Source organism: Coloeus monedula (genome assembly GCF_965178545.1).
Source record: "Coloeus monedula genome assembly, chromosome: 7".
Taxonomy (NCBI): Eukaryota; Metazoa; Chordata; class Aves; order Passeriformes; family Corvidae; genus Coloeus; species Coloeus monedula.
In genome coordinates, this window is record NC_138787.1 from 11,048,525 (window position 1) to 11,074,376 (window position 25,852).

Sequence of the window (25,852 nt, forward strand, 5' to 3'; positions counted from 1 at the left end):
GCTTTATCTTCTATTCATAGTTTGATGTGTGACAACTTGCTCACTCTATTGTTCTCTGTAGAAAATTTCCAGCCTCTGTTTCTGTTTTATCTTTTGTTGTACTACTCCTGGCATTACTCCAGCTGTATTTTGACATACACAGTGTCATATTAAACACTGCGTTATGAAAGCAGCTTCAAAATCTTTCCATTTGCAGCAGAAGCACAACACAGCATTACACTTGAGAGCTGTACCTCTCCAACGGGATCAGTTTGGAAAGAGTTTACTCCCAGCTTACTAATACTTCATGTAGGTGCATATACTGCTTACACTACTCCTCATTCTTAAAGATAACATTAGCTGTCACATGAGGTACTCATATGCTGTAGTTCGGTTTTGTACAGAGTAATACAAAACATAAAATTATTACTGCTCAGTATATGCACAAATCTGCTTACAGGTCTTTTAAAACTACCTTGCTAAAACTACACAACCTAAACATGTACCTTCTCACTTATAGAATGTGGAAGTAAGTAGACAGGAATTTTCATTGCTCCTGCTGAACACTGGGCTTCTCATTCTTCTTCTGAATTAGTACCTGTCCATCTAGAAAAACAGGCAGCTGTCACTTTATCATCTTTATTTGTACATCTACGCAGCCAGGACAGAATGTCATGCAGTGTGCCAAGTTAACATATAACGAAGGTCATTTGCAGATGAACAAAGGCAACCAAAACCCTCCACCATACTGTATTCCCTAAGTTTGTCACAGAAAATTAGGTAATGCTAATACACCAGGAATAGCCACATAGATCTGATTTCATGGACCACTGATCGATCCTTCAATACTAGAAATGATGGTGGTATATAAAAACCTATTTATATCAAATTGTCTGTCGCAGTGCAGAATACCTCAATTACAGAATGTCCTTGCTATTAAGTGCAGCAAACTGATATGCAGCTTACATGTAACTGAAGACAGCAGATTCATTTAAACTTGCAGCTAACATCATAAGCGTGACATGAAGAAATTGTATTTTTACTAATTACAAAATCAGTAAAACCCTCCTTAGTGTCTAAAATAATACAGTTAACAAATAAGTAGTTGGCAGCTATATCATGTTCTCCCCTTTCTTATAACGTTTAGAGTTAAATAATTTCATCTTCAGATTACCTGAGCAGATTCTTGCAGGTACTTCTTCAAGCCTTGTTGGGAGGAAAAGAAATCCCTAAACTTAGTCACTAATAACAAATTAAACTAAATCTTATTAACATATACAAAAAGGAGCATTTCCTAGCTTTGAACATATACAGAGTACAAAGGACAGTATACATCACTACCAGTCCTGTCCTTCATGAAGGACTGGCATTTGTTTGCAACAGCTGTCAAATATACTGGTACCAGAATAAATCTATTCACAGTGATTTTAAAGGGATATAAATTATTCTAAACATGGTTGGATGCAAAAAGACAACTGTGTAACAGCTGAAAACATCACTGAAGAGGCTGGGACAGAAAGCGAGTATTAAGTACTTAGTCAGAAACCAACAGCACTGCCATCCCCACAAAAGATTAGATGGAAAATAAGGATATTTCACATACATGGTAAATGTTATTTACCAAAGGAACACCCTTGCCTCCTGTCCTCCCAAATGCCCAATGCATGGAGTCATCAGGAGGATAATGAATGCAGCAAAGCTCATCACATTAAAGCAAGAGGTGCTAGACAATTCCTCAACCTGTGCCATGTGATACACCCCCCATGATTTTCCATTCCATTCCTTCCAGCAACATCCTGAAAACCACTCCAGTTGCAGGATATTTCAGCAGCCACAAAAAAAGACAGACTCAACCACAAGTGCAAGATTGTGTTCAGAGTTTTTTTTTTCCTTCTGGCAAGGGTAAAAGCTGGTGCAATGGCCCAGCAGGAGCTGTTCAGCACAGCGATGGAGGACACCTTGATCAAAGCCATGGCACCAGAGTGGAAATACTTGGTGCGCAGGGAGCAAAACACCTGTGGCTTGGGAAGGAGATGCAGCCCATCGGGATGTAGGCATGGGGCAACATGGCGAGGCTGTACCTGTGAGTGTTGTGACAAAATCTGCTTCTGGCAGGGTGCCTACAGCAGGTACCAGACACCTCTGAGAGCAGGGGCATCTCCTGAACATCCCACAACGCGGCAGCCACCACAGTGGGGCCACAGCTGAGGCTGGTCATGGGACTGAGCCAGTGCTGCAGCCAGGACAAGAGCTCGGGGTACTCGGCCACCCCACGGCTGTCACCATGTGCCCACTTAGGGGTGGAGGCCAAGCACAGCCACCACAGTGAAGCACCTGAGAAGCAGATCCCAGGAGAAGCCAGCTGCAAAGCAGAGCAATGTTTTATGTGTCACTGCAGCACCACTCTGCCCAGCTCATTTCTGTATCTGTCCTCGGTATTACCCACCAAGCAAAAGACTCACTGATGCCTATCCCAAAAGGCACCCTGGTCTTTTCAAGGGATGAACTTCGAATGCCAACTCTTCACCAAATCTTTTCCACCCTCTCCAAGATGCCTCACATGGCCAGCTGCCAGCACCAGGGTGCCTCCTCCAGCATGCTTAGTTAACATAAGGAAATTACCAGGCATTAAGTTAAAAGCAAGCCCAAGATCTGTCTGTGCCATCACCACACAGACTCAAGACACAGTCAATTTCAACAGCCTATTTCAGTAATCCCAGCATTAACACCAAAATTAAAGACAAAGTTAGAAATTAGGGGTGATCTTCCAAAATTCTAAATACAATCTGTATTAAATTACTCATCTGGATTAATACTTCAGTATGAAACCTCCAAGAGACACTCCACCAGCACAGTGATTCCAGCCCAAGGAGCTCATGCCAACAGACACATATGAAACGCAAACAAGGCTGTCTCTTGAGCATTCCCAGGATCAGGAGCCAACATCCAAGGGGGAAATGCTAGTCTGCTCATGGTAATGGCAACATGCCCATAAATTTTGGTGGAGCCAAGCTTGTATGTCTGCACGTCTAAAAGGTAGTTCCTGAATGGCATTAATATTTGCCATTATTGTTATAGACAACTAACATAAACCCAGTAAGCTGTGCTGGGGGTTAAAAATGCCAGGAAGGTTTCATTAAAGTGTTTTGTGAGAGGTTAATTGTAAAAAGCAAGAGACATTCAAAGAAATTGCTTAACAACCAGAGAAGAGATATTTCTCCTTATCCCACATGCAAACAACCATATTTTCAGTCAGTTCTGCAGGGCTTCTGTCTCTGCCAGCAGCAGATAAATGCATTTTCTCTGCTTGCTGCACATTTCTTCTGAACCTGCACATACTGTATAAACAGATTGCAGAGCAACAACACATATGCAGGGAGTTAATACCAGGCCTGCAAAACAGATGGCCCCACAAAGCCCAGACAGCCCTCCAAGCCATTACTTTGTCCTGCCATGTGATCTTCACCTTGAAAGGTAAAACAGGAATCAAAGAAAACGAGCAATGAATGTCTTTCAGAAGATCAATATTCCCTATGACTTGTTCCTCCAAATAAAAAGGAGCATCTGCATGCTCTGATAGCGTGCCAGGCCAGCTGGTCTCAGAAATCTCAGAACAGCACATGTTGAGGCACAGGTTATTCCATGGAGCAGTTTAGACCAAGGTGCTCATAAGCAGTTCAGGATGTGGCACCACTGCTCAGGTGGGCACAGCCTGGGCCGAGGAGCTCGCAGCAAGGCATCCGAGCTGCCCTGCAAGTGGTTTCCTCTTTCTGCTGGCTGTCAGGGTCACAATCAAGCTGACATTTTACATATGTATCCAAAGGTTGCAAGAGATACTGTGCAAAGTAAAATACTGTCACCTTTTTAACACAGCCTTCAGGGGGAAAATAATTGTGATTTAAAGGAGAGGGAAGACAGACAGCAGAAATAAAACAGATAGGACCAACTAAAGTGAAATCACACAGCTGTAAGGCATCTTGCTAGAGCAGCTATATTGGAGCATCACTCAGGTTTGGGAGTTCCTTTGGCAGGCAGTGCTTGAACCAGCAGAGGGAACTGATCGTCACTTCCCTGGCTCCTAGGGACTAGGGAGCAGGAGCCCTGGCTGGTTCAGGGCAGCCAGTCTCAGATAATCCAGGTCTTGTATGCACTGTTCACAGAAATTCCTGCAATGACATCATAAAACTCACAGGCCTATCACTATATTAGTCCTAACTTGTTTTATTACAGCACACAGGGATTGAATTTTTTATTTATATCTGTATATTGAACACATTCCTGAACATTCAGTAACACTTACCTTTTAGAGACAGGATATGGCTTTATTGCTGTTTTAAGCCACACACCCAAATAAATTCTTTTTAATAAAATAGTCAACATTTTTAGAAACCAAATTGCAGCTATAAAAGTAGGTGCCTTCTAATAGCATGACGGAGTGCTTCACACACATATTTTAGCACCAGATACTTCAAAGCCAGACAGAATACAAAATACAAGGTACAGTATTTACGGTCCTGTGATAGAGAATGACTTTCCATGAGGAATTTCTTTGCTGAAACAGTTTCAACCAGGAAACAGAGGAAACTATCTGGAATTTTCAGTGTTCGCAAAGCACTTGGGTGTAAAATCATCCCTGGCACATGTGTGTGCAGTCACACAAAGCATTCCTCATTTTACAAGAAATACCTGCTCTGCCTCACCAGACCTTCCCTCTGGGTGCTGGTTTTAGGGACACGTGTTGAGCTGATCCCCCTGGCCACAGCAGCTTGCCCACAGGCCATCTGCAGAGGCCCCCTCTCTCTACAGAAACCCTGCAAGGCAGCAATGGTGCCAAGAGCATAAGCCAAGCAAAATCACAGCTGGCAGAAAATAAAGCAAAAAATAGCTCCAGAAGACAAGAATACAGCAGGAGGAAAATTCAAAGAAAGTAAACAGATGAAAATAATTATAAGACAATTTCAGAGACAGTCTTTGGGTGGTTTAAAAGGAAGCAAGACAAAGTTCAGGAAGGGAAAAGCAAAGGCAGCCAAAGGGTCTCAGCTACTCTGATAACAAGGAGAGAAATGTCACAAGGGATCAACGCACTGAATTTAATAACCATTTGGAGCCAGGATGAGGTGGGACAGATGGTGTTAAGTTTTTTATGAAAGATTTGAGCATTGGCAACACAAAGACAATAACTCCAAACAGTGTATACTGACTTTAACAAGCTCTGGAGGAACACAGTAAGAGAGGAAGAAACAGCACCATTCCTTTTTGAACAGTGGGTTCACCTCAGCCATGCAGCCCCCAGTGTGCAAACCTACACCTTTATAAAACCAGATGGGACACTCATTCTACATTCATGGGGAGGATGAAAAGCACTGCTGAAGACTCCATGTTGGAACAGCACAGCCACTGGAAAGACAATTCCTAACATTTGCACAAGGAAATGCTATAAGCACGATGTCTGTATTGCTTCTTCCCAATGGAAACACAGCAGTGTATCATTCCTGTTCTCTACTCCAGTCCCCCCAGGAGAACCCTCTGTTTGGAACAAGCACCTGCAGTGGTTTCACTAGGAACTGACTGGAATGGGAAGGAGATCAACAAGCTCAAATGCTCTCAAGAATGCATTAAATCTATCTGTGAGACCCAGCCAACCCACTGAGGTAAAGGTAATATTTACAATGTGGTTTGAGAGCATGGGGTTCAAAGAAAGAACTGGCATCAGCCACAGAGAGCTCCTACCTATCACAAAAGCCTCTCAAATCACAAAATAACCTGTCCCAGGTATTTGAGGCATGCGGAAATCACGTTCCCTACTGTTCCTCTCATCATCTAACTTGTCCTTTGTTTTCAAGATTAGATTTAATTCTCTGCACCTTGAAGGCCTCTCAAGCAATTACAGTGTCTGTTCTACAATCATGAGAAACAGGTAAATGTACTCTCAAATCTGCTGTGTATAGATATCTGTTCTCTTAACTCTCTTAAATCACTTTTCCTTTCAGATGGAACTTATTATAAAGTTAGAAAGGCGCCAAATATATCAAACCTTTAAAATCCATAGCAGCAGAAATTCTGGTTTGTCTAGCTGCAGCCAGATGAATAAAATATTCAAAATTCTGAATGTATAACAAATATTATAAGAGGTTAACTCCTTCATCTGGTAAGCCATTAAGCAAAAGTCTTTTTCAAGAAGGAAATCTGATACATGTCACACCCTAATATTAAAATTTCCGTTCAATCATCCTTCAGCTATACCAACAGAATCAAAATGTCCATAACAGACAGCTCTTTTAGGCCTCTTAAGAAGAAGCCTTCTTATCAGAAAACATCACTTTATCTCTACCCCTTCCATTCATTCATCTGTCTTGTAACATGCTGGAAATATTTATACTGGAACGCAAGAAAGCAACTTCAGTGCACCATTTAAGGATTAAAAATGCTTCTGAAGAGAAGAGTCAGTATCTACAAGCCATTGCTACCTTATAATGCTGGGTAAATTCAGACACTGTCAAATTCCTTACATATTTAAGAGTACATTTCTTTTCCTTCAGTTTTACAGCTTTCACTAAACTAGACAATGGAATATTTTTCCCCTTTGCATGCTGAAACTGGAATTGCTTGCCTTGGCAACAAAATCCTGTAATTTTTATCCATGCCAAAAGTGTCTTTCTTCCTGTATTATTGACCAAGTTTGCTGTAGTCATGGCAAAAGCTTGATCAGAAAGCTGCATCACTGGCAGAAAGTGAAGAGATCCCTTCTGAGAGTCTGCAAAGAAGAGTCACAAGAAAGGAGTGGTGAAGAAGTGGGTTCTTTTATCAGCTTCCCAGTTCAGAAACAGTTGAAAATTGCCCAGGTGTCAGCCTCTCTCATCACACTCATACGAGGAACAAGCCTAGCACTTACTGTTCCCTATTACTCCCCTCACCACTGGAGCAGCTCGCAGAAGTCCGGGGCCTTTATAGGGAAGTTTCTGCTGGTGGTGTGCAAGTTTCAAAAAATATGCACCAAGTCCCATTTCCCTGAACAGAGTAGAAAAATCAACAGCAGAGACTCCACTTCTCAGAAGCCCCAAGATTCTAAGAATCTACAGAAATTCTGTCATGCCAGAGACTTCTGGGAACAAGACATTTTATGACTTTTTAACATCACAATCCTCCCTCTCTCATATAATCAAAAAGGCTGGATGCCATTAAATACAGGGAAGTTCAACTGCTGCTGAAATTTGGGGAACCAAGATGCACCTCACCATACTTAGAGCTTTTAAAACATAAATCAACTATAACAAATGGTATTGTAGTTCCAAAATCTGAAAGAATACCAGCCTTCTCACCTCTCTGAATCTTTGTAAGAAAAAAGTAAAGATATGGGCCCTTCTTTAGGACATTAGGACATTTGTTTCCATGCTTTTCTGTGGCTTTCTTTTTTTAATTACCTTAACACCATCTAGATACCTATAAATCTATCCAACAACTTGCTTTGTGTACTTCACAGTGTTGGCATTACACTAATTCCCTGGCTCCTCACTTCCCCCCTTTGAAAATAGGCATAACATTTGCCTGCCTCCAGTCTTGTATCTTCCCTGTCCTTCACATACTCAAAAATAATCTAAAATTTCACATGGCTATGGCTATTTTACATTTCAATTTTTCAGCCTTTTCTGATTGCATCCATTACTTGTACACCTTCCACATCATATAACTGATCTTTAGTATCATTTCTCGTCTTCAACTTACACCTAACATATTCATAAAATCATTTGCATTTTGTTGTGAGAGAAAAAATATGGGCTATTTATAAGGCCAAAATGAATGGAGAAAAATCTCTTCATGAAATCATCAGAAATTATGAACCTCAAATGACATATGATACCTAAAACTATTGAAAACCAATGACTCTTGCTTGTACTGCCCTCAGCTCAGGTTTTTTGGTGGTGTCAGGAGAAAACAATCCTAGTTCTTCTGAAGCTAAGAATGAAGAGGATGATGAAACTTCAGCAGAGACCCAAGGGATTTCTACCAGCACACCCAAGAGAATGACTGCTGCAAAGGGAGCTTTAACTGCTACCTTTCATCTGACTTCACAGCACTGAAGACACTATGGCAGTTGGCAAAAAAAACCCCAGAGAGACTGGGCTAGAAACATAAGTGGGGGTAAAATCAAGGAGTAAAGTCCAATACTTGGACTCTGTGATGCAAGCTGGGCACAGGGGAAAGCACAAACCACCTTCCACCACACTCTGAAAACACGAGAGGTATGAGGAAGGAAAAATTCTGCTAATATACAGGCAAGCGAGAAAGGGCTTTGCAAAACAAGGAATAACATGCATGGATCTAAAGAAAACCAAGCTTGAAGGCGACTCAGAAACCCAAAAAACCATATGTTAAGGATCTATACATGTACTATGTAGTGCTTATCTTAAAACATATGTGTGTGGGACCATGGGCCGTAGCACTCAAATGGAAGAGTTGCCATTAATATCAGCTTAGTACAGCATTGCCCATTCATTGGATTGACTCCCCTGCGGCTCGTGAAAAGCCAGGCCCAAGCCTGAATTTGAGAAAGTGTTACATACCTAAGTGAAGCAGCCTCTCTGCAGAATATGCTGTCTGCATGGCAGCTGGAGCACAGGATGAGCCGCCAGAGTCAGCAGGAGCCACGCCAGCCGCTTAAAGAGGGAGCTGGATGGGAGGGCGGAAAAGTAGGAACGCCAGGCTGTAACCACCAGCTACACTTTGGGGTTAATAAGGAGAGGTGTCACTTGACTTCTGTTTCCCAGAGTGGGTAGTAAAAAAGCAGGGGGAAAAAAAAGAACAGTTGTTTTTCTATCATTTAAGAATTATTGCCTTCCTTTGTATCAAATACAGAAGCTGTGTGGCTGTGGCAGAAAAATCCCATTTACAGAAGAGAGATTAGCTGAACCATCACTTTCCTCTGCCTTAAGATCTAAAGTGAAAATCTCTTCCTCTCTCCTTCCCTTCCCCACCCTCAGGCCTCTATAATTAGTTGCATCATTATAAACAGTTAAGAGCATTCCATGACACTTCCAGACTATACAGTTTGTGCTCATCTATTTCTGGCCCTATTTGGTTGCCATATCTTGTGGTAGTGTACTAAGCTACTCTTGTATTAGCTGTTCGCTAAACGGGCTCTAATTAAGAGTAACAGCCCAGGTGGCAGAGAGAGGAAAGAAGATGAAGGATTACACTTACTTAAAAAAAAAAAAAAGAAAAAAGAAAAGAAAGAAGATTGTTTGTGCTCTACCTCTAAGTTAAATTAACTTCAAGACTAAAAACGGGGCATATGAACTCAGGAGGCTTCACATTCCAGCAGCAAGAAAGCAGTTGTTTTCTCTCCTTTCTCTCATACTGAAGTAACTCAAACTCTCCAAACTGGCTCTTACTGCTCTCAGCAAGCTTAAAGCTTGGCTCAGACCTTTGAATCTTTCTGTGACAGTCTACAGTGACCCCAGATACGAAAGTGGTTCAAGGGACAGCCAAAAAGCCAGATGATTAAAAATGTCCAATGCCAGGTTAGAAATCCATCTGAGCCAACAAAAGGATGGCCACTCCAAAAGGCTGAGACAGTTTCTTTCTTCTAAGTATCATATATTCAGGAAAATGACAAGATCTATTTGGAGTGTGGAGGGACAAGTGGTACAGAGATTGAATGCTTTTCTCTCTGAAGGAGTGCTGAATCTTGTTAATTTTCCCATTTTTGAACTACCTTTCAAATTATTAAAGAAACAGACAAGAAAATAACAGTCCTGTTTAAAGTCTAAATTAGAGCTGATGAGTATTAACTGTTAATTATCACACTGATTCCTAATTTCCTGGCACTCCTATAGGATTAACCTGAGCAAAACCACTAATGCAAGAGCATTTTCTATTACCAGCACTGCAGCACTCATCCAAAGGCTTCCACCTTCTACAGAAAGGTGACAGAAAGCCTAAGTAACACAGTGACCCACGTACGGTCTGGCGGAGTATCAGAGACACAGAAGAGAACAACCTGTGGGACCAGGAAGGAAGTGTTGCTCCCTCTTCAGCATCAACTTGGAGGGAAATTCCTATGTAAACAAGGCAGGTATCAGACAAATCAAACATTTTCAGCCTACAGCACTGCAGAGATTCAGACCTTTCTGCATGGCACTTCCTAAGTAAGCAGCACAGTTAATTAATCTGTGTTGATTAATGGTGCTCTCTCACATCAAGAATTTATTGAGTCTGTTATTATATACAAGGTCATAATTGCCAAACAGCCACAGCTAAATACCATTCCTTGCAGTCTACCCCTTAAGCATCATAATGTAAAATTAATTGGTACTTGTTTGTTAATTAATATGAAATATTTTAAACCATGCAACATAAAACTTACCACTGCTCTTTTCTAAACAGACATGAATGAACAGAACTATTTAAATACCTTGGGAAGAGCCTCCTCTTTGGAATCAGGGTGGCGTGGGGGGTGTCTTTGTTCTTTGTAGTGGGCTTTTCTGTTGTCAGGCATTTACCAGAAGCACTGTTCTTGAATAATTAGTCAGCAATTATTCTAGTTCCAAGGTGCACTAAGACAGACCAGCAAACTACACTCTTATGCAAGTATATGAGTGCCCACACCAAAATATCTCTTCAGAATAGTTATCTCAGAGTAACTGTTTCAGTAAATTTCCAAGCACAACTGAAATCAGCTCACAGCAAATGATCCAACTTTGCCTCAGCAACAAAGATCAAAAAGACACTTGAACTCCTTTGTCCCTTCTGGCAACAATAATCTCACAGGGAAAGAAAATACATGGAGATTTTGTTACTTCTGTATCTGCTTGGTCCTTCCCCATTTGCTTGGTCCTAGACAGGCAGCTGTACACAAGCCCTAGGAGAAAGCTTGCTCTATGCTAGAGCTTTTTGGAGGCTTCAGGCACTGAATTACACCTGTTTGTCCACTTCCTTTTAATTTTTGCCCCTACCACAGAGCCAACTGAAGAATTCCCCAGACAACTGTCTGAAAGTGTGCAGGTCTTTAAAGGGTTGGAGACCATGTGTCTGCACCCAGCCATCCCTTAGGAGTCACACAAGGGTTTTCAGACAGTTGTTTGGAGCTGTCTTCAGCCAGCCCCGCAGGAACAAGAAGTGCTGAAGATCATGTGCCTGCTCTGTGGTTTGCCGTCATTTGTCTCTCCTTTTCCAGACAGCTCTCTAGTGAATCACAGACCTGCCTTGGAGGGCAAGAAGCATGCATAAAAACCCATTAAAGACATGCAAACTCTACCCAGGAACAGGAACCAGGAGATCCCAAATGCAACCCCTGATTAATGTGAAAGCTGTGCCTATGCCTGTAGGAAGAGGATAAAGGCAAGGCTTCTGTAACTAGCCACCCCAGGTAGCTGCACCTGCCAAGCCACAACATGCAGGTGCTCCTGGGCTGTGTGATCTCCCCACCAACAGCGGGCACATCCTCAGAGAACGCAAGCCTGGTTAATTCACTCTTGGAGCTACACAGGCTGGTTTAGCTATATGGCTGGTTTAGCTAGTCTTACCCTTCTCTGTGCAGCAGGGCAAATCTGTTCGGCTCCATTTGCTACCATTCGCAGAAAAGAATTAACACTCCTCTGGGAAGCAGGGGTGATGCACAAATTTACCAGTCTTCTTGAAAATGCTTCTGGAAGGAACTACTTCTTCTAATTGGAAACTAGATTATATGTCTATAAATATTTACCTGTAATAAGCAGAGCTTAGTGAGAAGACATGGGTGGGGCTTCTGAATGGGTTTAAAATGCCTACTTTGTATTCAAGTGGATTACCTGTGTTAGAATTGAATTTAAATGTATTGATCCCTACTTGAGGAGGTATCTAAATGACTCGAACATGGTATGGGAATCAGCCAGCACTATGTTAAACCACAAACATTTCTGCTGAAGACTGTGTTGTATCCTGATGAGTTTGTACAACGTGCCAGCTATGACAGTTGTTTAATGCTGTTTTCAACAGCTGGACTCAATGATCTTAAGGGTATTTTCCTTCCTAAATGATTTTATGATTCTAAGACTGCTGAGTTTGAGCCAGACACGAAATAGACCTTGTGTGAAATGTACCCAAAGGGCACCATCTAATCCACTGACAGTAAGTGTTCAGATTTGAGAGGCTAATCTCCATTTATCTGAACAACCCAGCTTCATGTGTATGTGTGCTCCACGGCAGAGTCAGGCAGTGCTGGATTATTAGGACATTTAGGCTAAACAAGCAGCATTGCTGCATAACAGGCTGATCTCACTTTTACCATTTGTGCTGCCAGGACAGAACACTAAGCCTATGACACAGGATTAGTGACCAAAGACAGTCACCCACAGCAATCAGCCAGAATAAGTCTTCACCTACCAGGTGACCTAGAAACCATTTCCTAAGAGAGCACTTGCTCTTAAGCAGCACCAATGCTGATTTTACACTTTATAGAACAAGTATCTAAAAAAGCCAGTATGTTCATTGAATTTAACACTGTACTATGACAACTCATGCCACCATTCATTTCTCACCTTGCAACATCATGATATTGGCATCAGCCCACATGGTAAACAGTGTTAAAACAATCTGCGGGAAGGAAGGGCATCACTGTGAATCAGCCACTGAAAGAGGTAAAACAGGATTTGGCTCTTGCTCTGTCATCAGCTCCCTTCTCAACCTGACCTCAAGTCACAGAGTTTCTCTGCACCCCAGCTCTCCAGCTGTGAAAAGGGTAACAAGCACCTTCTCTTGGCAGTGGCATCAGGCAGCAGCACTGCACCTCCAGCTACACAGTGCCTGCCTTCTCCTCTGCCTCCTCCTATCATCCCTCCTGCTCTCTGCCTCAGCTCCCCACGGCAACTCTTCTCCTTCCACCTCCCTCTCTCCGAACTCTAAAGCCACCTTGGCAGCTTTGTAAAAAAAAAAAAAAAAAAAAATCTCAGATTTGTGACCAGCCAAGGTTATTTGAGCCACGGGCTCCACCTGCAGAAAACCCCACCAGAAGGAGGGCCACATCTCCTAAAGAGGAGCACGATTATGCATATAGCTAAAAGATCAAGGCTTGCTTACACTAAAAGAAAAAAAATCCTCATACTAGGCTTGATTCATGCCATGCAGGGTGCAACAAGATCACGAACCTAAACCTGCTTCTCTCAAACAGAAGCAATGGTTGCAGAACCTGGCACACGACATTTACTTAGTTGGTAGAACACTTTGGAAATGTTCCTGGAGTCAATGACTAAATAAATCCCTCTTATAATTCTAAATTGGAGAAAAGTGCTGCATGTTGTATTGGCAAGCACATTAAAACAGCTGGAAGCATAAAGACAATATGGGGTACTTCAGGCCCTTGTTCTTTCATTTCTTACCCTTGGCATGTTAAACAACTAAAGATCACACTGAGCAAGTCAGCATTTTACCAGATAATACTGTGGGATTCTAGCTTCAAGATGCCAGGCTCCTTGCTGGAACCAGCTCCCACGGCAAGAGGGCTGGCTCCAGCAGTGACACCAGCCCAGCCTGGTGGCCTGTGGACCCACCTACTGCAGCCAGGAAGGCCCAACAGCACAGGCACAACTTTTCTGTGCTGTCTTATTGCACAGAAGACAAAAGAAGTAACCATTATTACAAAAAAAACACCAAAGCAAACACTTAGAGAGGCAAGAATAAAAACACTAGTGAAAAGGACACGATGTCCACTTTTATCTCTTATAAGTATGGGAAAAATTCATACATAGAAGCACAGCAAGGCACGTGCTGCTACCAGTGTGTTACTATAAATACAAAGCAGCTTCCCCATATTCCTGCAAAGTTGGTCTAGATTTGATACACCCAAAAGCAAAACTTCATTTGAGGATGAGATTCCAGAAGGCAATGTGTGGCCCTTTCACCTTGAAAAAGCAAGAAGCTTATCATGTTAAAATGATGCTATGATAAAATGGGCTATGTTCTCCATCTGAATGGTATTATCTACATTATTAATGATGAAATGCATATAAAAGCTTATTAATATTCACACTCACTTCCTTTCCCAGCAATGATTTGATCATATTTAGAATGTGAAAGCTCATGCACCTAATGGTGCAGTTGACTGGCACTTCAGCTGATATACTGTAGATAGCAATACTTGATTTTTACATTTTTACTCTTAAATTTCTGTAAGTTACTCTTTACTTCTGGTAATACTTCATTTACAGAGACATATACTTAGAGGTACGCAACCAAGTAGACACTAAACAACTATTTTGCTACGGCTTTTGCATGGACAAAAGACATTTGTTCAAGCAACAAGTCTATAAAATTACAAAGGCTGCAAGATGGGGCAAAAAACCAGGCCATATAATGAGATCCAGAAAATTGCCAGAATAAAAATCATAACACTTAAACAGCAAATTATTCATCACTAGAGATTATCTGCAGACTTTGTGCCTTTAAGGATATCAACACATGGTCCTTGAAGCAATCTTACACATACATAATTCAATAGCACAAGGGTTTTCCATAAGAAAACAATTCCTTTATGGAAAGGAGCTGAAGCCTTAGCTCAGTAAATAGATGCCATCAGGTACATCAGTTAAAACTATATGCAGCAGTCAGCTACTCTGGTTTTGCCTACTTCCTCACAAAGATGCAGCAGCATGCAGCTGCAAGGGGGAAGCGGGGCTTTGCGAGGGCATTCTCCCCAAGTATTCTTTTAAAAACAAAAGAGCAAGCCTTGACAAATAATTACAGCACAAAAATGCACGTCCGTATATAAAAACCAGCTCATAACATGAAGAACAAACATCAAGCAGACAAGCCTGCTAGGCCAGGATGTGCAGCACTGCATGGAAGAAATTCATCCAACAGCCTCCATTTTTGGTGGTACATCTGTAGACAGGAAAGATTTTTCTTCCCCCAAAAGGAAAACACATGCAAATGTCTGTCATCAAAAAGCACACCCTCTTTCAGAATGTCACAATAACCTAGCCACAACTAAATGCTGTAATTTGTTGACCAACTCCTTGCAGACTTCAAGAATGACCTCAAACCCTTGGTTAAAACTACAAAATAATTTCTCCCCTTTAAATGTAATTTTGTAATGCTTTGATTCCCACCCATCACCAGGCTGAAGGGTTCCAACAGCATGCTGCTACATGTTTCTATTGCAGCAAAGACAAAAAGGCTGAAGCCACAGACAGCAGCTGTGGGAACTTGCCAGCCCAAGTTTTCCAGCTAACAAATAAAGTGACAAATGACAGATACGTACTTCTGGAAACAAAAAAATCTAATTTAAATATGGGAACAACCCAAAAAATGCACTAAATGCTTAAAATACAGAAGTAGTCTGTCAGCAAGTTTAGCTCACCTACCTGTATGTTCTGCAACATACACAAATATGTGATGTAAGGCATTCAAGACCAGCAGGAATAAAAAACAGAAGAAATGGTCAATGCTATCAGAATATACTTTGAAACCTTTGCCTAACAGGCTTACACCTACCTCCTGTAGGCATCTGTTGACGGCAGATTAGTATTAGTACCTGTATTAGTACCACTGAAAGGAAAAAGTTCTGGACAGAGATTAAAAAGAAGCCTAAAACTATAATATGTTAGTTGAAGCGTTAGTTATTAGCTGCAGACAGCAATAACCCCAACAGTAGCTCCTAAAGAGTAAGCTGCTCGTTTCACAAGCAATAAACTGTTAATGGTGGGGCAGCTTTAGGAAGGGGAGAAGGCACTTGGCCCGGCTCCTCCCTGAACAGACCGCAGAGCCAGCACAGGGAACCCCTTCCCATCACCAACACATCCCAGTCCCTGCCTCTCTTGGCAACAAACAAGCAGCATCAGCTACACACAGACCTCTAGAAACAACGCTTAGAAGTTTTCTTTGCTTCCAGGGATTTGTTCCCCAGCCCAGCATGTGACCGACAGCGCTGCGTGGTGCTGCTGACAGAGTGACACCGACCTGAAATCGTGCCTCAGGGGAGGCACAGCACGCACAGCCACCGCGTCCAGTGACCAGCCAGCTCCAGCTTGGGCACTGCTACTCCCAGGTCACAGAAAACATCTGTCCAACTCGAGCAAGGATCCAGATAAAAACATCACCTTCCTGGAATCAAGCCATTACACAAGCACCCAAGCTGGGAGCAATGTTTATTCCTCTACTAAATGTAGCCATGACAACGACATCTTCATTCAAGAGATGAGCAGGGAAAGGTCATGAGGCACTTGTCAGGCACGAATAGAATACCACACCTCAAGAGAGTACAGGCGGGTAAGTTCTGCTGGATGCCATCTGCAATTCAAGACAACTAACACCCTGACATGACAGGCACACCCCCCTCAAAACAGCCGGGCCTCTAGGCACAACCACTCCAAACCTTTCCAGCATTACCAAAGAGCAAACTTCTGGAGGATTTCTCTGCTAAGGAAATGTCTATGACACACTTGAGCACACTACACCATGCCAAAAATCCTCCTGACTCAAGTGCTTCTTTCTTACCTTGAAACAAGTTACAAAATTATCAGGAAGTAAAACATTGCAGAAGCCATGACCAAACAAAAAAACCCATAAAACAAACAAAACAAAACAAAAAAAACCCCAAGCAGCAAAGCAGCTTCCTTTTCCAGCCTGTATCTTGCTCTCTTTGGTGACCCAAAGTCACCTCCTCTGAACAGGACCATCCCTGGAGGGATTTAGAAGGAGTGTAGGGACATAGTTCAGTGGTGGTCCTGGCAGTGTTGGGTTTATGGTTGGGCTCTATGATCTTAAAGGTCTTTTCCAATCTAAACAACTCGATGATTCTGTGTCAGAGCTAAGGTGTCATCTACACCAAAGGGCAGCAATAATCACTCCTACAGGTCTGAACAAGACCAGGAATTCTGGCACATCCCATTTTTTCCAAAGTTTTTATTTCATTTTTAAAAGCACAGAGCCATGTCTCACAGTATGCATGATGCCTAGGAACATCGCGGCTCTAGAAAGACAGTGGCAGCCCCAGTGGAGTTATTTTGGTCCAACCACATTTTCATTACACACAAAATAATAGAGACACACTCCTGTGGGTAAATTCCTCCTCCTTCCTTCCCCACAATTACCTTAGTTTTGTGGCTGAGATATTTTGTACTAAAATGGATTATCTCTTTCTGGCTGTGAGCCCTTTCAAAACCACTTAGAAGACTGCAAATTAGTATACACACCTTAATATTATCTAGTCATAATATGAGGAGGGGAGGAATCGTGGCATCTCATGCCACACAAAATTAACTCATGGGCTGCCTGTGGCCACAGGGCACAAGTTCATTACTCTTATTTCATAGAGCAAATTCACGGGCATTTTCTCAGGTGTTTTACTTGTCAGAGAGAACGTCTTTCTGTGCATCCTTTCTTGTCAACTGAATGATTCTGAAATAAGTCAGACACACCATCACTTGGAAATGTAATTGGTTTTGTTAGGAGACTATTTGTTACTGTTATATTCATTTTGGTTTTAAGTGTGTTCAGACACAAGTCCAGCCTTTACCCAGCGGATTTTTATGATCTTTGACATCTGTTTAAAATTATTTAAACATCTGTTTAATGCTGTTTCTCTGTGACCATAATAAAAAGGATCCTGATGGTCAGCAAAAGAACTGTCAAACACAGGAAAACATTTGGGAAAGGGAGAGAAATGGTCCTTTCAGTTCTAGTCACACTACATTACTCTCAGCAATCAAGGACAACAGGTAAAATACCAGGAGACAGGATGAGGGTTTGCAGTTAATAGCAGCCTAAGTATGTACACTAACCACTTATCTGGGCTCCATTACCCTTATGCATGCATATGCATGCTTGTAAGGGCAGCCTAAAAGTAATTCTGTTGCTTTGTACATACAGGGCCTGGGCTGGTGACACTGAAGTCACAGTAAACTACGATCCTCCAGGTGCACTGGCCCAAGGCTAGCTAGAGCCTGTGTCTGTCTCAGATTTACAGCAAGCTTCTCACCGAATTTGGCAGTGTGGGCATGAAACCACCAAGCACCGCACCTCTTAAAAGCAGCTACACAGGCTGCACTTCTAGGCACCTTCCCATTTTATTTTTATTTATAGAAAACCTTCTCAGTGTCTTTCAAAGACAGAATGATACATTTCCTCTGCAAACATGCACAACTACAAGCAACAATAGGCAGTGGAGAGCTTGCATCAGCCTCAGATGACAGACATCAACACGCAGGATGTCCCCACGCACACCCCGCTCCGACCATCGCCGCCTCTGACAGGCACAATGGGCACCTTTGTGCCACGGAGGTGAAGGCACAGCTGGCATCCCAAATCAAACAGCCATGCACAGAGAGACGTCGTTGGCTTTAAACAGAAAGAAGAGGACGCAGTTAGCTAAAGAGACAACCTGCAGGCCTGTGGGCACAGCTGGCACCTCTGCAAGGAAGGCCCCAGCTGGCAAGATAAGACTGAAAATGAGATGGAGACACTACAGAAATTTAAGGTTCTTCCAAAATAATTTTCCAAAAGCCAAATCACAGAAGTTTACATATAGAATTATTTTAAGATATTTTACCCTCTCACATAGCGCTGACAGGAGCAATGGTCTGTTTGCTGCCCAGAACCATCAGTGGAAACCCTGAAGATGAAAAGCACACTCAACAGGACATCAGCTACCAGGCTTTCTCTGGAAGAGTTTGCAAGTAGCAAACAAATAGCTCTCAAGAAACCAGGTTACTTGGTGCAAGTATGAAGAATAAGCTGGGCAAAGAACTGCAGACAGCAAGCAGGGAGAATGGCAGCAGGAAGAACCCTACATCTGCTGATTACTCAAAAGATAAGAGAGGTGGGTCCAGGCAACAACTGCTGCTCAAAAAGCAGCCACAAAAGTCACAAGCAGATCAATAGTTTTACCCTTTGAGAGCACCACTCACACCTGAAAGCCTCTGGCTGCTCACTTGTTGGAGCACTTGTCTTCTGCTCCTTCTGAACTCTAGCTTAACTGCAACAGCTAGAGGCTTTTATCATAAACAACTGTACCCTCACACAATACAAAATACTAATGCTTATTGAAATGGAAAAGGTACAGCCAATAACTTGGATGGGGAACAGTAAAGCAGTAACTCTTGGAATTGAAAAAAAAAAGTTTTTTCAGTCCTTAAAACAACTTGCAGGCTAGCTGTAATATGTGTTAAGATTTAGAGCAAGTTTTACAATATTTGAATATGACAACAGAAATATTTAGAATATCAGAATGTTTACAAATGCACAGACCCCACTATGCACAAAGATTATAATCCTATGAATTGGTTTAAGTTTTATGAACTATTTTAACTTGTTTTCAGCTTAACATTTAGTCATTCAAAAGTGGCAGTTACATGCCTGAAAGAAATTAGTCTAGAAACAAATGATGGTAGAACACACTTCCTGTGGTTAAATCACTTACAGGTTTCTCTTGGCTCAATTGATGAGCTAATAATTACCATCACTGGAAGCAAATTCAAGTAAGCTAAACTAATGCTAAACTCTTAAACTAAGCTCTCCTGCCTAACGAGTGAATGCAGCCAAAAGAACTGATAATCTCTTTTAATGTTTAAGTGTAGCAGTACTTTAGCACTTTTCAGCTATATCAAGAAAGCAGAAACAATTAACATCTGTCTGTCTTCAAAGCCTAAATGAGAAGTGGTGTGATTAATTTCTCATCTGTCTGAATGCCATCTTTGCTGTTAGATACACTAGGTAAGAAAAGCCAAGCGTGGAAGCAAGGAGGAAAGAGATCACTTAAGAGAAAGGCATGTTTAAGCTCCCAGCAGGGAGGCTCTCTAGTCATATCCTACATGATGCTCTCCTCACTGGTCAAAAAAGTCATGGGTCCAGAAAGAAGCATGTGCTACAGAAATCCCAATGACAGGCAGAGAGCTCTTGGTTTCAGAGTCATCCTTCCCTGAGCATCACAACTAAGACCTGAAGCACCTCACACTCAGTGCACAAAGAGCAGCCTGCACTCATAGCAGCCCAGGTTCTGACTACTGCAGGGGCGGGTCGAACATCCCCCATATTCCAAACTTCACTGCAGGACATTGTGAGCTGTGGCCGCTGATATTTAAGGAAAAGGAAACCATTTCCTGAATCACTGCAAGTTATCACTGTCACAGTTGCCTCAATCTTCAAGAGCAGGAAGAAATGCAGGAGCCTGCTCCCACAACCCCAGCGAGTCTGAGCACACGCAGGAGTTGTTACAGGAATGCAAATCTTCCCAGGCACATCATTCTTCGGTCCAGATTCACCTCTGTTTTGACTGAGTCTACCTGTAACCACATGGGGCTGCTGCTACTGTGTCTCTCTCAGCTAAAGGTGGGCCAGCCTGGGGACAGCACTCCTCCATTCTGATGCAGATGAGAAGTAGAGCTTGCCCTGATGCACACAGAGCTGCTGCCCCGGTGCCTTGGTTACACTGCTCAGGCTGCAGGTGGGAATGGCTCCACCAGCAACAGCTCCAAGCACACAGAAACGGGCACACAAAAACTTCTGCTCTCGCTTTAAGAGGAAGCACCACAGCCAGCTTTGAATGTATCCTCCCCCTCCTCCAGTCTCTCAGAAGCGAAAGAAAAAGATCTGTTGAAGAAAATTAAGGAAATAAAAAGAGATCCAGTAGGATGGGTACAGGTAGACCAATATATCCCTCTGAAAACAACAGGAAACATACGTCCACAAAGAAAAATTATCAGCCTGTCTTACTATGTCCCAGGCCACAGCCAGACCAGGAACAATGATAAGCATTCACCAAAATTTTGAGCGTTCTCAAAGTAGGCACACTGCAGGGGTGTCACAGCAGCTCTAAGGAGCCTCCTCCCTCTGCTTTAAGGGTTCTTAGAGTAAGACAAAAAGAGAGAACCCTAAGACAACAGCCTATCATTTTTCTACAGCATTACAGACCCCATCAAGATGTGATCTACTTGACTTAAATCTATTTTGACTTCTACTGCTGCTGCTGAAGCAAAATTCTCGCTGTAAGATGTCAGCAAAGGTTTAAAAATGCTAAAGGCAGTAAATTCAAGGGCTTCACTAAACATGTAAAAAGCACTAAAATGGTACAATTTTGGTCCTTTGTAACACATGTATTTTTAATATTAATGCTTGCTGTTTGGATTTTTAACACATGGCTCCTACCTGAATCTCCTTATTTACGAGACTTGATCTGTGCACCATGGGGTAGCGAAGCCTCATGGTGTGAAACATTTTCTTTGCCAGTCATAAGCACCACATCTAAAGATGAGGATATTCAAGGGACATGTCAGGAGACAGCCCATAAACACCGCCTTCTGTTACACATGAAAACACATTATAGACTGGTCCCACAGTATCGCTTTCACTTTAGAAGCAGCTTTATCATTTTCTGCTTTCAAAACTCTTTTCAATGTGCTATGTGGCAGCTTTGCGTGTGTGTAAGATTTTTTTGGAAAAGCATAAATAGACTGCGAGCAAGGCTTGTGATGTCCAAGTACGGGTATTTGGAGAGGGGCTGGCTGCAGGCAGTCCTTCTGAACCCCACAGGAAGGGTCTGAGGCTTGCAGGACACCCACGCTGCACATCACAGGCGGACCACGCTGAATTAAAAATAGCAGATTAAAGCACGCAAAGTGTGTAACAGTTGGTAGAGTATATGGATAAATCAGGATGTGGGCGTCATAATATCAATTTACTAAATATTTATAAATGCTTCTAGCTACCAGTGATAAGAAATACTTTAACACTGATTACAGCTGTCTGGCCACTGCTAAATTTAACACGATCCAAGTGTTTAATACTACGGGTTTTCCTAGTAGCCTGTGAAGAACGGCAACAGCGTATCCGAAGAGGCACTTCCTAAGTAAGAAGGCGACAGGAAAAATGATTTCTACGTATGGTACGGCAATAAACGATGGAGAAACCCAAAGGAAGGATAGGCAGAGCCGAGAGGCCTTTCGAAACGAGCCGACATCCACTTCCATCCCACCCCACCGACGGGAGATGTCAGGGTTTCACCAGGGACCGCGGGGCGACAGCTCGGCGGGGACGGGCGAGCGCCCGGTACCGGTACCGGCTGCCGCCGCCGCCGCGACCCCGGCGAGCTGCGCCCTGCCCGGCCCCCAGCCCCCGGCCCTCCGCACACAATGTCCGCCGGGAAGCGAAGAGAGAGCGCATCGGCGGCGGCTCGGCGGGCGGGGGGCAGCGGGGAGCCGGCACCACACGGCGCCTCCCGGGAAGGGGCTTCCACAGCCGCCCCCGGCAGGGTGAAGGGCCGTCCCCGGCCGCCGGCACCGCCGCGGGGGCTGCAGCTGAGGCTGAGCCCGCAGCCCGCTGCGCCCGCTCCCGCCCGCCCCGCGGCGCCCACCTGGTCGGCGAGCTTGAGCACGGCCATCCTCCGCCGCGGCTCCCGCGCACATGCGGCTCCCGCGACGGGCGGCGAGCGCGCCCCACGACCGGCGCTGCTGCGGCGGCGGCGGCTCCGCTTCGCGGCGGGGCGGGGGCCGCCTCGCCTGGTCCGGCCCAGGAAGCAGGGGCGGGCGGGCGAGCTGCCGCGCACGGCCGCGCCGCCACCGCCGCCTGCCGCCTGCCGCCTTTGTTCGCGCCGGCGGCCGCTGCCGGAGCGCAGCAGAGCGAAGGCCGCCCGGGGCTCTCGGCGCCCCCGCCCCGCCGGGCAGCGCGGGGGGCGGTGCCGCCGGACCGGGCGGGACCCGCACGGACCCGCCCCGCGCCCCGGCCGGGGTCCCCGGGCACCTGCTGCGCGCCGGGGCACCCGCAGCCCGAGCGGCCGCGGCCCCTCAGGGACACGGCGCTGTTCCTCGGGCCGGGGTACCCGTGTCCCCGCCGCAGGGACGCTGCCCCGAGGGCACCGTGCTGGCTTCACCCCTGAGGGCCGGAGCTCTGAGGGCCCGCGCTGGTTCCCACGGCGCTGAGGGAAAGCAGGGAACGTGCCATCCCAAGCCCGGGTAGAAGGAGAAGCCGAAGCCTTAACCTCTCCCTTTCTTCCATGTGTGCGTGCAAATCCACTTGTCAAATCCCATGCAACACACACAACTGTTCGACAGGAGTCTTTTGGGGTGGTTTTTTTACCTCTTTTTGCAGTAGCTATCTTGCAAAAATCTGGTAACTCCTGACAATCCAAGTTTCTTCCTACTCAATACACTATTTCACTTTTCAAAAACTAACATACTAGATAATAAGCACAGTTTAATAAGCAAGCAAACTAGCCTCACAGTCCCTGCCTCATGCTGTAGAGGAAAATGAACATCATTCACTGTTCCTGTTCAGCTGACCTGGGGGAAACTTCAGTTCCACCCTCAGAGCTGGCTGTCAGTGTCACTCGAGCACCAGCGCACAGCCAAGCATGCAAGGCCAGGGGCTGGCAAGGGGGGGGGGGGGAGAGGAAAAGAGGAAAAAAACCATGAAGGGGTAAATTTACATTCTTTCTTACCCCTCAGAGTTGACAAGCTGAATCCCTGAAGCATGTGATTTGATTAAAATCATTGGCACAATGCACAGCAACAGGAGTTACACACATGCTGAAGGTAATGAGGGTAATTACATTTTTTCCAAGGACATGTAAATGAAGAGCAAAGGACTGAAGATTTCTTCTTCCCCTCCTCCAAGTCACACAAAGGCCAGGTATTTTCCCAGAAGTTAGATTCTGCAGTAAGAACCTCCCATACGCTGCAACACATCCAATATGACAGTGGTTTATGACTTTTCAACTGTTAATTACAGAATGAGGTGACTCTAAGTAGTTAAAAAAAAAGGGAAGTGTCTTCTACGGAAGAAAACCGATCCAGCAAGGAAGCAGGTGTTGGTCTCAGGCTTTTGAGGCATCATTATAAGTGGGGATTAAAAATAACACGTTACAACACATTTTGACTCCAACTATTTTAAAGGGGTCTTAATGGCAAAATAGTATTAATATAAATCAGTCTTTTAAAGATAAAAAAAAAACAACCAAAAAAACAAGAAAACACTGAGACAATCCAGTATCCTAATGTATGAACTATGGCAGTTTGTCTTTTTAGGATCTTCACTTCATCTTATGGTGTTTCATGCCACAACACCCAGGACCACTACACTTGCATGAGGAGATTTGCTCTGTGTCAAACCACACGCTAAGAAGGGCAGCTGGCAGACGTGTGCCAGGAACTGGAGCCTTTCTATGTCCCACCAATTCGGGTCAGAAGTTCTGCTTTGGCAGCCTGCTAACAGGCTCTGTAAGCAGAAGTTAGCTCCCAGCTGAGAGCAAGAAAAAAAAAAAAAAAAAAGGGGAAATTTTCACCATTATAAGGAAAGGCCTGTTTTGTTACAAAGGCCTATTTCCAATGACTCTGTAGCCTTCCCCCTGCAGTTAAACTTGGTGGATACATATGGAAAATGATTTTTCAGATTTGTTCTTTGCTCCCCTCACTTTCTGATCCAAAAATCTGGTACAAATCCTTATACCTTCTTTGGGACCTCTGACACTCTGTCAGGGAGCTAAGCCAATGGCAATGCCATCTGAATGGAAATCTGCTGATGCAGGAGGAGCACAGATGCTTGGGATAATAACTGGGCTCGATGCAAGCTAGTGGTCATAGAGGAGATGGATCATGACAGTGTTAAAATATTTTTCTCAAGTTTTTTGTTCCCAACAAGCAGAGTCTCATGCCAGCTCCTCTTTCCCAGGCCCCACAGGATGGTGTCTGGGAGGACCAAAAACCTACAATGCCACTCCTTGGAAAGGCCCCCAGAAACATGCAGGACTGCAGAAAGTGTTCACATCCCATATTAACAGGACAGCTCTCAGTTTATAGAGGTCCTTACAATTTTATTTACACTTTTCATTTAAAGTGTCATTTGCATGAATTGCCAGGAGTAGTCACAGTGTTGCAGTCATTACCCACACAGTAAAGGAGTCCAAGATTTCTCTGGGAGTACAATGTCCTCCTCTCCTGTTCACAAAATAGCCCAAACAACTATGTTCCAGTAATGCACAATCAACAAAAGCTTTTTCTGCTATTTTACTCAACAACTTCTTAGCCTGGGCTGCTACATAACAGTAATTCCATGACACATTTTCATGTGCAATGATGCCATATGCTCAGCTGACTTTTTATGAAGAAGAGTCACAAAGCCATTAACTAAATTTTCAAATAATGGTCATACCCTGCAACTCTCAAACCTGTAGCACTAATTTTGGCTTTCCAAACTTAGACATTAATGAGTACCATCAAAACAGGTGTGCAACATTCTTACTGAGAATACACTTGAGCTTGCCAGATATTGTCATCTTGGATTAAACCTGTATTTGGAAAGGAAAAAGCCCTAGGGCTACACTGGACCTCTGACAGGGAAGTGGAAAGAAACCTCTAAGGACAGCTGGTGCATTTGTTCCTTGCTGACCCATACCCAATCCTAAGAGGGTTCTGTGCATCAAGTTGAACTCTTCTGTGAAACACAACCCCCTATCGCATATTTAAAAAGCAAAATAGGAACATGAAAGATTGAAGTTTAGCACTTAAGCAATTTCTCTCCAACAGAAAGAAAGAACAAATAGCAAAAGAACAGAAAGAAATGCCCCAAATATTTTGCAGTTGCCCACACTTAGATTTCTTGATCTTCTGGCCACAAATTAGGCTCTGTAGTGTACTGGCCCAGTACCACAGACATCTGCCTTTTTTTTTTTTTACCTTTTCATTTTGTTCCCAGCAAAACCAAAGTTCCTCCAGTTGCACCTAAACTGGATTGTTTAGCCATCTGCTATCAGCAGTCATACACACATGAGACACTTCCTCACTTAGATTTTGTGTCAGGAAAGCCTCTCAACAGTCTTATACCTGCTTGGGCTCAACAAAACTCCCAGACACACTTAGATCTAGGCATGTGACTTCAACAGAACTTCATCATCATCATAAACAATCAGTCCTTG

General features: G+C 43.8%; 1 protein-coding gene across 1 annotated transcript in view; it reads right to left on the reverse strand.

The window, feature by feature from the left end:
- The window catches only part of ANKRD44 (ankyrin repeat domain 44), a gene marked incomplete at its 3' end in the record, with an annotated part of 125,673 nt that extends 103,243 nt beyond the window's left edge, over window positions 1–22,430 (reverse strand). The window contains exon 1 of the mRNA XM_082285101.1: window positions 22,298–22,430. Coding sequence (XP_082141227.1) covers window positions 22,298–22,324 — 27 coding nt within the window. The 5' untranslated portion in view covers window positions 22,325–22,430. The remainder of the gene's footprint in view (window positions 1–22,297) is intronic.
- Window positions 22,431–25,852: the final 3,422 nt, after the last annotated feature.